An 18,616-nucleotide genomic window follows, 5' to 3' on the forward strand; every position below is an offset into this window, starting at 1 on the left:
ATTCTACAGGAAGGCTGCTTCTGTTGAGTGTTCAGGGAGGAGCAGGTGGGCAGGCAATGAGAAGCAAGATGTTCCCTGCAAAAGACAGCTTGTCAGAAGGCACGAGGGCGTGAGGGGTGGAGGTGGTACAGGTACAGGGAATGGTATGAAGCAGACACCAGGGAAGCAGAGTAAAGAATGAGAGGAGAGGAGGAGGTCACTCAGGGTGACTCATTTGTGACCGGATTCTTAGCATGCTTTCAAAGTTCATCCATGTTAGAGCATGCTTTAGTCCTTCATTTTTTTCTCTATAAACCACATTTTGTTTAACCAGTCAACAGCTAATGTAAATTTAGGTTATTTCTAGTCTCTGGCTAGTGAAGTTTTTTTGTTTTTTTTTTTAAAGTAGCAAAGTTTTATTTAAGGTAAGAAAAGAAACAGGCTCTAGAGAGCAACTTTTGGACCAATTGATAGGAAAAAAAATACCCACAGGTTAGGATGGACCATCAATGTAAGGGATAATACAGTGGCAAAACCTTGATTTTTGAAAGCTATTAATGTTTAAATATTGACAGTAATTAAAAAAAAATAACATGGGTGGGGCAAATAGTTTATCTGAGAGTGCCCATATGTGGCTTTTGTCTGCCTGTTTGCTGTTCCCACTTACAGCCTTCTTTGTTTTGATGCACTTGGTGTTTTTACCAGTAAGCGGAGGAGCAAAGAGGCCACAAAGCCCCGAGAGGCAGTTCTCCTCTGGGTTCACACAACAAGTTAGTGACATGTTCTTATACCTAAGGCACCGCATCCTGGACCTGTCACACCATCATGGATTGCTACAAAGTTTTTATGTGGTTCTGGCAAGTCCTGGAACATACCTCAGCTTCCAACATCAAGAGATGACTTGGAGCTAGGCATGGTAGCTCATGTCTGTAATCCTAGCATTCAATACCTCATAATTCAGAGACTAAGGATCATTGTGAGTTCAAGGCCAGCCTGAACTATACAGGGAGATCCTGTCTCCAACAGGGGTGAGGGGTGTGGGGTAAGCTCACATTGTTAAAATGTGAGCTTATTTACTTCCTATGTTTTTGGCATAGCTGAGTTCTGTTTTATTTTTTAAGGCAGGGTCTCACTATGTAGTTCAGGCTGGCCTTGAATTCACTGTGTAGTCCAGGCAGGCCTAGAACTTTTGAGGATATTCCTGCCTTACCCTCCCAAGTGCTGGGATTACAGGTGTTTGCCACCCCATCCAGTGAGGCCATATTGCTATACATAATTTCATCTATCTATCTATCTATCTATCTATCTATCTATCTATCTAATACACACACATATATAGGCATCATTAGAAACTGAAAAATGTAGTACTAATGGGACATTGTGTTCCTCAGCCCATTATGTGTTATAGAGAGATGGTTTTGCAGTCCTAGCACTGTTTTCAGTAGGTTATGAGATTAGGCACATTCAGGATGGTATGGCTGTAGATTGTTTTCAGTAGCAAAAGACACTGGAACCACAGTGTTCACATAGGAATTCTCACCAGTTGTGTGACCAGCTGCAGGAGGACAGCCTCATGCCAGCTTCCCAGCTCTCTGCTGCAAGCTGAATCCCAGACATTTTGCTTTCTTGAACTATTGACCTGGCTTTAGAGCAGGTGAGTGGTGTTGGGTTTACTGTTAGGCCTCTGGCAAAATCCAGCAGTGTATATTTTCATAGCCATCCTTCATCCTAAGAAATAGTCATAAATCAGAAAGATTAGAGTCTCTGCCCATAGCACTGGGAGCTGCATCCTCTTGATGAAAGAAGCACTGTTTTGAAAGCCACCATTTCTCATGGGTCCTTCATTACTAGTTCTTTCCAAACAGCACCAGGGGCCCATGGGCTAAGAAGCCTTGGGAGGAAATGCTAAGGGCCGAGAAAGGGAAATTGGAGCCTGCCAGGTCAGCAGGGCACTTCCTCCTCAGTTCCAGACACAAAGGGCCACCTGGTCTGAGGAGGCCTCACAGCCTGGTGATTCAGAAGCCTTGGCCAGCTCAGCCTTCCTTCTGCTCGCTCACCCACCAGCACCTGGGCTGGGACAGAGCCTGTCTTCCGCTCTGGTGGCAGCAGGTGGTGCTGCTAGCTTCTTGGTGACCCTTGTGTGGGCTAAGCTTCTTGGCAGACCCTTGCCTCCTGTGCACATGAATATTCATTCCTGAGAGTTAGATACATAGTTGATGGAATGCATGTGAATGGGCTCCACAGAAGAGGAGGCCGGAAGCTGCTTGATCTTTCCGACCTTGGTTCCATCCTCCTTTCCTCTCATTCACTTGAATTTTCAACAAGTGTTTATTTATTGGCTGTGTGGCATGGCCTGGATGCTGCTGAGGCCACAGAGACTGAGAGTACAGAGGAGCCTTGCAGCAGCTCTACTGTCCATTCACAGAGGAGGAGCCAGCAGTGTTCCCTGCGGCAGCTGGGCCCTGGCCCCATGCTGGCCGTCTTCCCATGGAAGAAGGAGGGAACACTGCCTGTCCTTATGCCACTTTTGAAGAAAGTCATGCTAGCCTCAGGACTGTTTATCTGTGTGTATGGAGGGGGAGCTTTGGTCATTTGACATAATCTAAATTCAGCCCAGAAGCTTGCACAGACTAGCGCACATGGATGCACCTAGGTTTACAGTGCTCCTTGCAGAATGGAAACCTGACAGAGCTCACCCAGGATAAGCAGCTTGTTTCATGGTGACCTCGGTGATTTGAGGAGGCTGGGTTTCATTCCATGTCCAAAACTCTTAGCTGTGATCAGCTTTGTCTCTGCAAGTATGGAGTAGGGGGTTCCTTCTGAGCCCAAGCACATTGACAGTGTGCATTGCATAGCCTGCTGAGTCTTTAAAATCCTTGGCCATAATGTTTTTGTCATTTCATCAGCAGATTCTACAGGGGAAGTAGACAGGGCCATGGGAACTAACAGCAGGTTGGAAGATGCTCTAGAGAAACTGCAGAGTGGCTCTGCTTGGCAGGGTGGTCTCTCTTCAGGGAAGCCCTGCTTCTCCACACCTAGATGGGCTGGGCTCTGAACACTGCTGACTCGTGGAGAAAATACTGCAGTCCCTTCAATTGGTGCAGCTGTGTGTCAGAGTTCACAGTGGAAAGAGCTCTTCCAGAAATGTTAAAAGGCTGTATGCGTGCGTGTGTGTCGCACACATACACATTACTAGGGATGGAACCCAGGGCCTTCTACATCCTAGAGAAATGTCCTACCACTGAGCTACATACACAGGCCTGTTTTAACTCTTAAGGATATAAGCCAGTCAGTTTGGGATTCCAAAAAACTATGTCCAGGTAGAAAAAACAATTCTGCTTATAAGTGCACCAGTACACGCAGTGTCTGAGATCAGGGAGGCAAAGATCCCAAGGTGCAGGGAGTGACCAAGGAGAGTTCTGTGACCTTTCTCTACCTCGTGCTCAGTCAGCCTGGTCCCTTAAATGCCTAATCTTTGATTTTTTTAGACTTTTATTTAAAAATTTTTTTTCTTGTCTGTCTGTCTGTCTATTTTTGCGGTAACGGGTCGAATTCAGGACCTTGTGCTTGCAAAGCATGCCTGGTGTCACTGAGCTGAATCCCTTACACTATTTATTTTTTCAGATAGGGTCTTGCTATGTAGTTAGATTGGCTTGGTTTGAACTCACTATATAGCCCAGGCTGGCCTCAAACTCGAGGCAGTCCAAGTACTGGGATTTCAGCTAATCTTTGTATTTGTCTCACCTGTCTTATCTGTCTAGAAAACTCCTGTTTAATCTTTTTTTTTTTTTTTTTTGTACCAGGGATTGAACTCGGGTCCTTGCGCTTGCAGGGCAGGCCACCTAACCACTGAGCTAAATCCCCGGCCCCTGTTTAATCTTTTTTAAAATTTAATAAATTTTATTTAATCCCATTCCCCTCCTCAACCTCCCCTCCCCTCCCTATGTACAAAAGCTTTGTTCCCATTTTTTCCTTCTGTTTTCATTTTTTGTCTCTTCCTTCATTTCTTTTTTCCTCTTCCCTTGTTCCCCTTCCCATGTGAACACTTGCCATTTCCAACATTCATTATACATCTCAGTCCTTATTTCTACTTTCACTTTCTCACACCAGGGAAACAATGCAGTAGTATTTAAACCTTTGTGCCTTATTTATTTCACGTAAGAATACGTTCTCAAGTTCCATCCATTTAGCTATAAGTGTCTGAAGCTCATCCTTCTTTATGGCAGAGTAGTGCTCCATTGTATAAAAAACCCACATCTTTATCCACTCATCAGTTAATGGGCACTTGCGTTGTTTCCAAGATTTAGCTATTACAAACTATGCTGCTATAAACATGGGTGGGCATATATTGCTGTGGGATGATGCTTTTAATTCTTTTGGGAAGATACCAAGAAGAGATATAGCTGGGTCCAGTGAAACCTCTAGTTTTAGTTTTTTGAGAAATCTCCACACTGATGTCCACAGTGGTTATACTAGTCTGTACTCCCACCAGCAGTGGAGAAGGGTTCCTTTTTTCCTCACTCCTCCAGCATTTGTTACTGGTTACTTTCTTGATAGCAGCTGTTCTTTCTGAAGTGAGATAGATCCTCAGCATTGTTTTCATTTACATCTCTCAAATGACCAGTGATGTTGAACACTTTTTCATATATTTATTTGCCATTTCTAATTCTTCATCTGAGAGGTGTCTTTAATTGAGATGCCCATTTTTGTATTAGGTCTTTAAATCTGGGGGTCTGATTTTTTTTTTAGTTCTTTATTCTAGATAGTAGCCCTTTATCTGAGTAGCTGGTAAAAATTTTTTCCCACCGTGTGGGTTATCTCTTCACTCTGTTGGTGATTACTCTTGCTGTGCAAAAGCTTTTTAATAAGGTGAGGTCCCAGTTGTTGGTTCATAGTATCTCCTGTGCGGTCTGGGTTTTGTTCATGAAGTCTTTGCCTACTCCTATGTCCTCATGTGTTCTGCCTATACTCGCTTCCAGCAGATTTAATGTTTCTGTTTTAGTATTTAGATCTTTGATCCATTTTTATTTTAGTCTAGTGCATGGTAAAAGATACGGGTCTAGTTTTAGTCTTTGGTATGTGGAAAGCCAGTTTTTCCATTTATTAAAGAGGCTGTCTTTTCCAGTGAGGGTGTTTGTTTGTCACAGATAAGGTGGTTGAGTATGTCTGGAGTTGTTTGTGCATCCTCTGGTCTGTTCCATTGATCCTCAGGTCTCTTCTTTTGACAGGACCATGCTGGTTTTTTATTTTAATCACTATAGTTTTATAGTATAATTTCAGGTCAGGGATTGTGATACCCCTTGTCTTGCCCAGAATTGCCTTTGTTATCGTAGGGTTCTTCTGGTTCCAAATGAATTTTAGGATTGTTTTTTGTAATTCTGTGAGATATGCTGTTGGGATTTTTATTGGGATTGCATGGAATCTGTCTAACAGTTTTGGAAGTATGGTCATTGTCACTATATTGGTTTTTCCTATGTAAGGACAAGGGATATCTTTCCATTTTCTGATATTCTCTTCAATCATTTTTCAGAATACTGTAGTTTTCAATGTAGAAGGCTTTTAGTTCCTTCATTAGATTGATTCCTAGGTATTTCACTTTTGGGGATGCTATTGTGAAAGGCATTGTTTCTCTAATATCTCTGAGTTTATCATTTGTGTTACAGTAAAGCTGCTTACTTTTGAGTGTTGACTTTGTAACCAGCTATGCTACTGAATTTTATTATTAAATCTAAAACTTCTGGTGGAGTTTTTGGGGTCTGTGTAGAATATCACGTCATCCACAAATAATGATAATTTAACTTCCTTCCCTATGCTTATTCCTTTTATTTTTTCTCTTGTGTAAAAGCTCTGGCTAATATTTCCAGAATTATATTGAACAAGAGTGTTAGCAGTGGACATTGTTGTCTTGTTCCTGATTTTAGAGGGAAAGCTTTCAGTTTTTGTCCATTTTATTCATTCATTCATTTATTCATTCTATCTGTTACCAGGGATGAAACTCAGGACCTTGTGCTTGTAAGGCAGGCACAGTGCCACTGAGCTACATCCTGGCCCTCTGTCCATTTAATATGATGTTGGCTATTGGTTTGTCATATTTGGCTTTTATTAGATTGACATAAAGACCATCTGTACCAATTTCCTGTAGGGTTTTTATCATGAATGGTTGATGGACTTTGTCAAATGCTTTTTCTGCATCTGTTAAGCAGATTATATAGATTTTGTCTTTGGCTCTGTTAATATAGTGTATTGCACTTATTGATTTGTGCGTGTTGAATCATCCCTGCATCCCTGGGATGAATCCATCTTGGTCATGGTGTATAACCTTTGTGATGATTTGCTACAATTTGTTTGCCAGTATCTTATTGAGGATTTTTGCATATACATTAGGGGGATTGCCCTATCTATAATTCTCCTTTTTGGTTGGATCCTTCTCTGGTTTTGAAGTCAGGGTAATGCTTGCTTCCACAAATGATTTTGGGAGTATTGCTTCCCTTTCAATTTCATTAAAAATGAGTTTGAGGAGTAGTAACATTAGGTCTTCTCTACATTTCTTGTAGAATTCAGCAGTGAATCTGCCAGTGCCTGGGTTTTTCTTTGTTGGTAGTTTTTTAATTACATATTCAAGTTTATTGGCTGATACTAGTTTATTTAGAATTTGTATTTCTTCTTGATTCAGTTTTGGTAATTCATATGTATCTAGGAATCTGTATATTTCTTTTGTATTTTCCATCTTACACAGGTTCTTGAAGTAGGTATTGATGATCTTCTGGACCTCTCTGAAGGGTTTGTTGTGATTTCTTCCATTTCATTCTGTTGCATGGATTTGAGTCTTTTCTTTTTATGTTAAGGTTGGCTAAGGGTTTTTCAATTTTATTTAATCTTTCAAAGAACTAACTGTTAATGGATCCTTTGTATTATGTTAGTCTCTGTTGCATTAATTACTGCTCTGAGTTTTATAATTTCCTCCCTTGTGTGAGCTTTGTTCTTGACTTGCTCTTTTTTTACTTTGTTTTGTTTTTCTACTCTTCTTTTTCTAGAAGCTTGAAGTTCAACATTAGGTTGTTTATTTGAACCTGCTTTGTTTTCCTGATATGGGATTTCACTGCTTTAAATTTCCCTCATAGGAGTGCTTTCATTGTGTCTTCCAAGCAAGGCTAGCTTTTGGGTTTTGATTCTGTTTCAGGATCCTACCTCTTCATTTTATTGGGAATGAGAAGTTTCTGCCTACTTGGCCCAGTTCTTCGGCACTGGTCTGTAGTTTTAGTTCCTCGGCAGTTCAGGCTGGTTTCTGGTTGTGAGGCTGGAGCTGGATTCTTAGAGCCTACAACAGTCTATGTGTCTCCTGCTGACTTGAATTATGCTCCCTGACCTCCTGCTGACTTGAACTCAGCACCCACACTAAGGCACTGGAAGCCACTAGATGGAGCATGCTGCAGGTGTTCTGAGTTCCAAGCTCATTTGACCCCTCTCCAAAATGGCTACCAGCCAGTCACCCTCTCCTGGGTGAGGTCTAAATCCAGGTAACTCACCAGCTCCTACAGTTGGGTTTTTCCATTGCTCTGTTCCACTGGTGTGTTTTCCTTTGGAGGCCTCTGGGGTCTTCAGTGGTTACTGGGCATCTGGCAGGTTTGGCCTGCCATTCCCTATGGGAGAGAGCTCTGCTTTGGTACCTCCTTCCTCTTTGTTAGAGTCTCTCTCTTCACTCTCCCTGTGGACTTCAGTTCTTGCCTTAGATCCTTCCTGGATCCTGGGGACCCACTTCCCTTCTTCTCTTCTAGCTGCTATATTTTACTTGAAGGACGCCAAATCTCACAGAAGCTCTCTGCCGCTCACTACTCTGCCACTTCCTGAAAGTTACTCCTGTTTAATCTTGAAGACGTGGTTTAAATGTGCAGGCACATGTGTCTCACTCTTTCCTTGTAGCTCTTAGCTTGTAGTTGTGGTCACAGCAGCAAGCCTGGGGAGGAGCAGAGGCAGCACTCACTTGAGGGGACATGAGTATCTTTTCTTGAGATTGCCCTCCTGCCTTGTGCTCTGGTTGTGCTGCCTGGGATCTACTGGCTGGTGCAATGGAATGCATCTATGTTTCTCTCAAATGCAGGGACCTTCCTGGGGCTGGGCAAATAGTGCTTGGGTAGAGGAAGATGACTATGTGAGATGCAGGACTTGGCCCCACCAAGTATTCACAGTGTGTGTCTGAGCATGGCCCTTGCTCCAAAAAGCTTGGCAAGGGCAGAGAACACCAGCAGCGTAGTGGTTGTCACACATCCTGGTGCCACATTTGTGTTACCTGAGGAGCTTCTAAAATCTAAAATTGTACCCTCCCTAGAATCTTTGTGTGTAGGGAAAGCAGCAGGTATCATCAGAATTTTACTGATTACTCCAAGAGCTTCCTAAAGATAGTCATGATTGAGAACCATTCTGTGATGCTTGATGTGAGTGAACACCATTCAATCGAAGACTTTGAAAATGCTCTGTGTAGACTGATTACAGAGACAAGGTTACACTTCTCATACACCTGTCTAGTGCCTGAACCAGACATTTGGCTAGAACTTGTTTGAAGTGGTCACTAATGCCTCCCTGGACGAGTTAGAGCAGATAAGCTGCAGAACCCCTTGCAGCCTGGTGGAGGAGAAAAGGGAAGGTCAGCAGCTGTGCATCTGCAAGGAGGCTGGTGCCCAATGATGTCAGAGCTGCAGAAGTAGCTGAGGCTCCCTGGCCTGAACTTGTAGACATAGCCCAGCTGAAGGAGTGTGGGCCTTACAATAGATTCTCCTCCTTGTGTGGGCTTGTGAAGTTCTCACAGGTGTTGGTGAGCGATGACAAAGGAGGAAGGTGTGTTAATGTGTTACTGTCCCTGTGGCTCTCTGTCCTTGTCCTTTCTTTTGTACTGTAGGCACCTCTGAAGACACAGCACAGCACCTCTAGCTTGCAGTCCTGTTTTCCCTGACGAACCATTTCCACCACATCACTGCTTTTTAGTCAAGATGGAGAGCCCTTAGAGGTGACCTTGGGGACCAGAGCTAATTTCAGCAAGGGTCAGGTTCCATTTCCTATTTTGTAGAAGTAGACCTGGGAGAAAAGATTCAGTTGCAGGGAGAGGATGTTCTGTATAAGACACTAGAAAAGCTGTGGGTGAGGGTCAAAAGGAGCTTCTAGAGGGAGGCAGGTGTTTCTGGAAGGTTTTGGGTTCTGGGATGGGAGCAGAAGCTGAGTCTTGTTTAGATAGGAGTTGTCAGGCCATGAGGCAATGAAAGGCTTCCACAGGATGTTGGGGGTGCAACTTGCAGACGCATGTGTCTGACTCTTCCTTTGTAGCTCTTAGCTTGTGGTTGTGGTCACAGCAGCAAATTTGGGGAGGAGCAAAGGCAGCACTCACCTCCTCCCTTTCTCTGTGCTATTCCAGCTAGGTGTCAGCTGATCTGTCCAGAAGTTCCAAAGGCAGAATAGTGGCTTGTGTGGCTTAATAGGCCTAGAAGAAAGCCAAGTCCCAGAGGTATGAAACCATGCAGTAGAAGGACCAGCAGTAAGCTCATCTTCATGAAAGCCATGGAGTTTCCTACCATGCAGGAGCAGTAAAGCTAAGGCTGATGTGAAGTGTGGGATCCAGGAGTTGAATCCTGTTGAGCTCAGGGGAACATTCACGGGTCCTCTAAATTGGCAGGGTTGCCGACCCCTCTCTGAGCCTTAGCTCAGCCAGATCACAGCCTTGCTGGGTATCCCCTCATGTCTGGGGCTGGGGTTGAAGCCAAGGACATGGCTCAATGGCACCTTGTCTGCCTGGCAAGTGCAAGGTCCTGAGTTTGATCCCCAGTATCGTAAGTAAATAAATAAGTAAATAAATAAATTGAGTGAGTGAGCGAGTGAAAATTCCAGCGGATTTAGGGAATGCAAAAAGACAAGAAAGAAAATAGACCTGCCAGGGAAGGTCCAAAGGCAGCAGGCAGGGAACTGCCCCTATGTGTTTTAAGGGTAGTGAGGAGTCAGTGTGGCCAGGGCAATTAAGGAGGCAGCAATGAGGTAATTCCTGACTTGCATCTGGAATTCAGAAGAGTCCATGTTGGGTAAGACAACTGAAGGCTTCCTACAATTGTGGACAGGTTCCTCAGATACAGGAAGCCTAGTGGGTCCCCCAAAGCTCTTTATCAGAAAGCTGCATATCACTGAGGAACACACAGAGAGTTGGCCATCTGCAAGGAAGGAGGACAGTTCACCTGACACCTGACTGCTCAGCAGTGACAACAGACACAGAATGGCAGAAAGTGTCTTCAGGGTGTACCGGAAGAAAATAACTGCCAAAAAGTATTTTTTAGTTTGGAAACAACTAACAAAAATGTCATCTCCAGAATTCTTCTTTATTTTAATTCAAAATTAGTTTCTTCTTCCTCCTCCTCTTCTTCCCCTCCTCCTCCTCCCCTCCCTGCTTCTTTTTGTTTTGTTTTGAAGATAGGGCCTTACTAAGTAGTTCAGGCTGGCCTTGAGCTTGTATGATCCTCCTGCCTCAGCCTCTCAAGTGCAGGAATTATAGGGATGCACCACCACACCTGGCTATCTCCAGACTTCTGGTAATAGAACACTAAGAGTTTGTTGCCAGTGCATGGACAGTACAACAACACTGAGGGAAGTTTTTCAGGCTGATAGAGAAAAAATGCAGCAGAGATGCAGGTCTTCAGGATCAAATGAAGAACCTCAGAAATGGGATGTAATGTGGGAGAAAATTTTAAAAGTATTAAGAGTGAAAAGAGACTCTTGAGTAGTGGTACCATTTATAAGCTGACAAATTTGTTACTCCCTATAATTAAGAGAATATGCATTCTTTGCAACCTCAGGTAGGATACATGCAAAAAATTATATGCTAGACAAAATAGCCTCAACAAACTTTAAAAATTGGGATTCCATTTGATACATTTTCTGATCATAGTACATTTAAATTTTTTAAAAAATGAGTAACAAGGTCTGAGGATATGGCTCAGTGATAGAGCAGTTGCTTAACACGTGTCAGTGTCCAGTACCCCCACCCCCACAAAGTGACAAAAAAATCAGTAGAGAACCTCCATAACCTGTGTATAGTGGCACATGCCTGTAATCCCAGCACTGGTGGGTTGAGGAAGGAGAATTACAAGTTTGAGCCTGTATCAACTTAATGAGAACTTGTATGAGAATAACAAAAATTAAAAAGGAGGCGGGGTTACAAAGAGAGACCCTGTCTCAAAAACAAAAGCAGGTGGGATTGTAGCTCAGTGTGGAGATCCCTGGCCCAATATGCTCAGAATTTTAAAAACAATTCTAGCCAGACATGGTGGCACACACCTGTAATCACAGCACTTGGAAGGCTGAGGTAGGAGAATCACCTTGAGTTCTAGGCCAGCCTGAACTATAGTGAGATCCTGCCCACCCATCTAAATTTCCAAGTAGAAGAAGAAACTATAATGAAATGCAGAATATTTGGAGCCAAATAAGATATATTCATTATAGAATTTATAGAACAATTTAAGGAGTAATAAGAGAAAAATCTATAGCTTTATTAAGTGCTCACAATAAAATGAAGAAAGTCACAGAATTAATGATAATAGAATAGTATTATATCCCAATAAAATAGAAAAAATTTGTAAGGATACACACAATGTCCATGAAGAATGAAGCTAATAATTGAAAAGAGTAATAAAATAGCCCAATCTCTGGTAGGTTTAATTTTTTAAAAATAAGACAGGTATAGCATTACAGAATGAAACACATAACTGAAAGCAGTGTTAAGATTTAACACACAGAAGCTTTTTGATCAGCTCTGTACTTACAAATCCAAAAATTTAGGTTAAACATATAAAAGAAAACTCAGCAAAGCTGACTGAAGAACAATAGGAAATTTATAAATAGAGACAGTTTTATCGTCATGAAAGAAAGTAAATCAGTACTTCAACTGTGTTCCTTCCCCAAATCTACCCAGAGAGTGTTACGGGAAATTCTAACAACACTCAAGACACAGTCCCACTTTTATACAAGATTCTTCAGAGAACAGGAAACTTCTTCCTACCCATTTTATGAATTGGGCATAACCTTCACTTGGCAGCAGAACCAGACAAGGATAATATAGCATGAAAACAGACATTTCAGGCTACTTTCATTTATGAATATTAATATAGAAATTCTGGTGAAAGAACTGCAAAATCAGGAAAATAAAAAAGTACATCATGGAAAAGTTGGTAAAAACCGAGTCATTAGAAAATGTATTAATGGAGGCCAGGGATTTAGCTCAGCGGTTCGGTGGCCTGCCTTGCAAGCGCAAGGACCCGAGTTTGATCCCCGGTACCAAAAAAAAATGTATTAATGTACCAATTAACAGATGAAAAAAGAAAAAGCATATTAATAGAGGTACAAACAGTTTAATAGCATTCATCAGCTATTCATTGCAAAATTCTTATCAAAGTTGGAATAATAGGAAATTTATATAACTGATAAAGGACTTCCTATGTTTTTTCTTGTTTTGTTTTGTTGAGGCAGGCTCTCACTATGTAGTTCAGACTGGCCTTGAAATAACTCTTGTATCCTAGGCTGGCCTTGAAATCACAGCAATCCTCTTACTTCTCTCTGCCTCCTGAGTGCTTGAGATTACAGGTCTGCACCACCAGTCTGGCTGATAGAGCATCTTAAAGGAGAAAAATCCCATAGCTAATATACTTAATGCTAAAAGGTTGAAAATCGATCATGTAAGATAGCAGCAAGACAAAGGTAGCAACCTCCATCCTCTTACTTTATTTTGTGAATCGTGTTCCTCAGTAGAATAAGGAAGAATTCAAAGTACTAGGAAGAAGATATTAAACAGTCATTATTGGAAGGTGACTTAAAAATTTGTATAGATAAATTATTAGGATTAAGAGTTATTAGAATTACTACCAGAATCAATAGATAGAATGACTTCCGATTGTTAATATTATTTAGCAACATTGCTGGATATGAGGATACCATACCATAAAAAGATGCCAGTTCCTAGGACTGGTAGCAGGTTCCTAGTAATAAATCCTACATAAGTTATATAAACCTCTTATGGAGATAAAGGATAAAATAAAGATTATATGCCAGTGAAAGGTAATATATACTAGGTACAGAGCTCTCCTATGATTTTACCTTGGAAACAGTGTATTATGATACCATTTTTTCCTCAGAGTGATCTGGGATTTAATGCAAGTCTGGTAAAAGTCTTGACCAAGTTTGTTTTGTTTTGTTTTTAGGGGTGGGTGATGGTTTGAGGCAAGGACTTGCTATTAGAAAAGGCTAGAACTCACTATGAAGTCCAGGGTGGCCTCAAACTTGAGATAATCTTCCTGCCTCAGCTTCCTGCATGCTGGGATTATAGATGTGCACCACCATACCTGGCTGGTTTTTCTTTTTTCCCTCTCTTTAAATTTAAATTTTTAATTTGACAAGGTGATTTTAAGATCAGTATGAAAGAGCAGAGGGCCAAGAACAGCCAAGACACAGGTTGGAATTTTCTGTACCAGAGATCAAGAATCATAATGTGTATGAGATATTAAGAACATGTTGGGATGGAAATCGATAAATGGTGCAACAAAATAGGGAGACGAGTGATAAGCACCTGTCAACCCAGCAGGCACTGCCCACAGCTCAGCAGGGAACAAATGAATGGATGAGTCAGTATGAAGATAACCCCGAAGAGAAGCGGATGAAAGACTTGAACAGGCACCTTGGGAGGGGGGCTTTGTGACTAGCCTGTAAGTGTGAACGGATGCAGAATTTATTAAAGAAACAAAGAAACTCAGGCCAACTCAGGGTAAAGTAGTTTCACACCCCCTGGACTGGCACAAATGAAAGAGATAATCCTGTGTACTGAGAAGCAACATCTGGGGCCACAGGACTCTAGCATCCACTGCTGGAAGGGGATCAGCTGGTACAATAATTACAGAAGTGGTTTCAGCGTCACTTGTTGAATGTGAAGGTACTTGTCACCCAGACGTTGTGTATACATGTATACAAGGGGATGTGAACAAGAATAGGCAGCGGAGCAAAGCCAAAGAAAAATAAAACCAGTACCCAACAGGGTAATCGGATGTGACTTTTTTCATAGAATGAAATACTATGCAGCAATAAACAAATTTCAGCTATACTGTAACCCAGATGAATCTCCCAAATAAAATGTGGAATGAACAAAGTCAGAAAAGAATACATACAGTGCATTTCTATTTATAAAGTTCAGGAAATAGGACTAGCTAACCAATATATTGTTTAAAGGTATGCAGAATATGATAAACAAGAAGGAAAAGCAAGAGAATGGCTGATACAGGGTTTGTATGGGTGAGGTGGGAGAGAGAGGGGTCATTGGGAGGTGTGCTATGGTCCCTGAAAGACAGTAGTATTTAAATGTGGCATGTCACACATGACTGGAAGATGTACATGTTCAGACTGACACTTTACTTTATAGAAGCATGCAGATTTTCTCAATTCAAAAAAAAGGGTAATTGTGAGCCAGGTGTAATGACACATGCCTGTAATTCCAGCACTCAGGAGGCTGAGGCAGGATGGTTGCAGTGAATTCAAGGCCGGCCTGGAGCTGTATAGTGAGGTTAAGTTTGAGTTACATAGATCCTTTCTCATCACCCCCTCAAAAAAGGGGTTGTGACCCATTGAGTTGAATTTACCATTCAGTTTGAAGTTGACTTTTTTTTTTTTTTTTTTTTGCTTAAACTGATGGTAAGTACATAGCTGTTTATTTTGTTATTTCTCTTTATTCAATACTTAACTCATTTCTCTTTATTCAATACTTAACTCATTTCTCCTTTCAGAAAGCAGAAACCACTCAAAGCAGGTGGGAAAAAGTGCCTCCAGGGCCTCTAGAGAGCCAGGGTAGAGTGGGTAAACTGCCAGGCTTCTTTTAGAGGGGGGATAGGCTTATCCCATAGTCTGTTGAAATGCGGCTGGCCTAGGACGCCCTTGTAAGCCTACTGTATGGAAGGGAGCATGGAGAGGTCTCAGCTGTGACCTCTCTGGTCTTCCTGGAGTGGTTGTTCCCTCTCATGGCCTGGCATCTCCCTTCCCAGAAGGTGGGCTGCTTGAACTACAGCTACAGCTCTGCCCAGCCTTGCTGGTGGGGCCAACAGTACCCATTGGGTGATTGCCTCACCTGACAGAGGGCAGGGACTCCAGCGTGGGCCACGGTATCTTTCCCCTTTTATTCCAGCTGCTCAGAATTTTCTGAAAGCATCTCTAAATTCTTACCTCACCTTTGTACAGGTGTCAAGCCAGCAGCCTCTGTGGACCCGTGGGGAGTGCCCACCACTGCCAGCACACACTCTATTCCCCAGACCTCTGATCCCTGGGCAGCTTCACAGCCACCTCCCCCCAGTTCCGGAAAAACAATGGATGCCTGGGGTGCAACGTCGGCTGCCAAGCCTATATCCACCTCGGGTGAGAGCCCATCTTGTCCAGGCCCTGAGAGCCTCCAGCCCAGTAGCTCCACTGTTCTTTGGTTTGCTGCATTTGCTCCTCTGCCCCTCCTTAGCTTTTGGTCCTCATCCCTAGATCTCAAGCACCCTAGAGTGAGTAGGAGTTCACAAAACCATCTGTGCACCACCATCTCCCTCTGAGGGCCTCCCCTAGAGGGTGTTGGGAGAGGTGCTAAGTAGGGACCCCAGCCACGGTTCTGTCCTTACTCCAGACCAGTGGGTTGACTTTGACCACTGTTCCAGGCCATTTCTGTAGACCCTCACCTCAGAAATGTGCACTGTCACTAGCCCCTTCCTATGGAGGCTGGTGGTCCCGTTCCTGCACTGGGAGGCCAGGGTCCCTGCTTTTGCTGTCCTCTCCTTAGCCTACCAGTGAGTTCTGCCCCAGGAAGTGGAGTAAGCAGGAGAGGCCTCTCCTGCCCTAGTGTAGACTTGAGCAACTGGAGTTCTGTGGAGTCAGATGAGATGCCATCAGTCACTAGCTTCTGTGTAACCCCGCAGGGTCCTTTGAGGTCTTCAATAATTTCAATGGTACAGTTAAAGATGACTTTTCTGAATTTGACAACCTCCGAACTTCAAAAAAAACAGGTAGGTAAAGTTGCTTTCCATAATATTCTGTACATTTGGCCAGCTCAGTTATTTCAGAAATAATACCAGCTTTCAGATCTCACCAACTTCATACATTTTGATCTTGGTAGCCTAAAGCTTTTTAATTCTGGGAATTCACACATTGACAGTGAAAAGTCATGAGGTTAAGTTTTTCTTTTAACCTTTTCTTATGTTGAGCCCTGTGTTTTGTATCTGGTACCCTCTCCCTTGGGCCATGTCTCTAGCTCAGCCAGAGCCACTCTGCCTGCAGATGCCCCACCTCTCTCTTACTCTGTGCAATGTGGGCCCACACCAGGTCTAAGCCATCCTCTCCAGTCACCTTCCCATTAACTACCCACTCCCCAAAATGCCTCCTTTTCCAAGATAGCCTCCCTTTGGGCATAGATGAAGCCAGTCTCTGCCCACTCCATCCCCCAGCCCCAGGTGACAGCTGATGCCTAGGAGACTTCAGTCCTGGTTAGACACAGTGTCCTTTCTTCCTCACCTCCTAATCACACACAGCTTCCCCCTTTTCCTCCCTCTGCTGTCTGTGCTTCTCTCCTCATTTTCCTATTCCTCCTCCCCTGCCCCTGTTCTTTCTATTCTCCACTGTCCCCCAACAGCCTGCTGGGCCTGGTCTAAGGTAATTGCCTGGAAGCTCTGGCCTCCACCTCCATCCCCTCTTCACTCAAGGACTCCCAGTAAGGAGACTTGAGGCAGCTTTGGGAACCTGGTGATTTGAAAAGTGTGCTTTTATTAAATTAAAAACAAGCTTCCACAAGTCTCTGTGGGCCATAGTACAACCGAACCTGTCATTGCCTTCAACTCCTTTATGCCTCAGAAGGCAGCCTGGTCCTGGTTCAACGTTAAATTTTAGGTATTTATTTGCACTTGTAGAAGGATTCCTATTGTAGAAAATGGGAAGCATTTATGGAAGCAAATGAAAATCATCTGTAATCCTACTTATACTCAGCCTCTATATTTCTTTTCAGTATCTTTTCTAAACTCTTTGTTTGTTTGGGTTTTTTTGTTTGAAACAAGTTTGTGTAGTCCAGGTCAGCCTTGAATTCATGGTTTTCTTTCCTCAGCCACCTGAGTGCTGGGATTACAGGCCTATGCTCTTGTTTAACTCATAATATCAGATAAAGTCAAGTCCTGACCCATCCTAATTTTTTGTTTTGGTTTTGGTACTGGAGATCAAACTACACTTCAAGACAGGAGGTAGAACCACTGAGCTACGTCCCTGGCCCCCATTCTAATTTTTATGGAATAAAAATTTGAAACATTTTCAGACTTTAGAAATCCACGATTGCTCAGCAATAGTGATCGTTTTGTTAGCACATGTAGATTGCTCACCAATAATTTACAGTGGTACCTTGGTTCACAAACTCTGTTCTTTCCACATTCTGGTTGTGAACCAAATTGCGTGAGAACCAAATCAAATTTCTCCATAAGATCAACATTGAACCTAACCTTTGGATTTGATTCAGTTCTTGTCCAATTTGGTTTGTGACCAGAATCATGGAAAGAATTAAGTTCATGAACCAAGACACACTGGTATTTAATCAATTTTGGGGGAGACATTGTAGGTTCATTTCCTGTTTTACTAAAGTAAATGCAGTGGTAAACATTTTTGTGCTTAAACCTGGTTCACATTTTGCATTATTTCCTTAGATGGGGTTCATAGAAGTGGCATTACGTAGTGAAAGTGTGATTGTGAAGAACCCTGAGCCTGTGGCCACAGTGTATCCCAGGAAAACAAATGTGCCCTCCAGCCCAGCTCAGCACACCTCTGTTGACTATTTTAGAACATCATTTTCATTCTTACTATCAAGAAATTCGTGTTCACTATAGAAAATGAAAATATAAAATGATACAAAAAATGTAAATTATCCATGCCTTACCGACAACCCAAAATAACATTAATATTTTTGAAGGGTTTTGCTCTCCATATTATTTTGAATTTTGTCTTTTCTACTTATTAGTTTGATATAGTTTTCTTTGCTCATCAACTGTTCAGATGTCCCTGCATTTTGGTGTTATGTGGGTACATGTCTTTTTAACCTGCCCACTGGGTGGCTATGTGTCTATGTGGGACTGTTGGATAGAACACTGGAGGGGACATCGTGTCCTATACACAGTATGTGTGTGCCGGGAGCCTTGGCATCAGGAATGTCTACATTCTGCTTTGTGCTCATGGGGTTGGCAGCTTTAGGTGTATGGTCTCAGGCCCTTACCTCTGCTCACCATGCCATGTGTATCTTTGTTTTACAGCTGAGTCTGTGACCTCTCTACCATCCCAGAAAAGTGGAACTACAAGCCCTGACCCCTTTGAGTCTCAGCCCCTGACTATTGACTCAAGCAAACCCAGCAGTGCCCGGAAAACACCAGAATCCTTCCTGGGCCCCAATGCTGCTTTGGTGAATTTGGACTCACTGGTGACCAGGCCTGCTCCACCATCCCAGTCCCTTAACCCCTTCCTAGCACCAGGTAGGAAAGTGCCCACTCCTCATCTGGCTGCTTGCTGTGCTCTCCCTCATACTGGGTGTGTGATGGCCCTGGATCTGACTCTGACTCTCTTGTACTTTAGGGGGTCT

The 18,616-nt window shown here is 42.9% G+C and overlaps 1 protein-coding gene across 2 annotated transcripts in view; it reads left to right on the forward strand.

Moving 5' to 3' along the window:
* The window catches only part of Epn2 (epsin 2), a 49,559-nt gene that overhangs the window by 27,543 nt on the left and 3,400 nt on the right, over nucleotides 1–18,616 (forward strand). For both annotated transcript variants that reach the window (XM_010618900.3, XM_010618901.3), the window contains 3 exons: nucleotides 15,220–15,393; nucleotides 15,933–16,019; nucleotides 18,294–18,509. In XM_010618900.3, coding sequence (XP_010617202.1) covers nucleotides 15,220–15,393; nucleotides 15,933–16,019; nucleotides 18,294–18,509 — 477 coding nt within the window. The remainder of the gene's footprint in view (nucleotides 1–15,219; nucleotides 15,394–15,932; nucleotides 16,020–18,293; nucleotides 18,510–18,616) is intronic.

This window comes from Fukomys damarensis, unplaced genomic scaffold (assembly GCF_012274545.1).
Source record: "Fukomys damarensis isolate Sample0158 unplaced genomic scaffold, DMR_v1.0_HiC HiC_scaffold_13, whole genome shotgun sequence".
Lineage (NCBI taxonomy): Eukaryota > Metazoa > Chordata > Mammalia > Rodentia > Bathyergidae > Fukomys > Fukomys damarensis.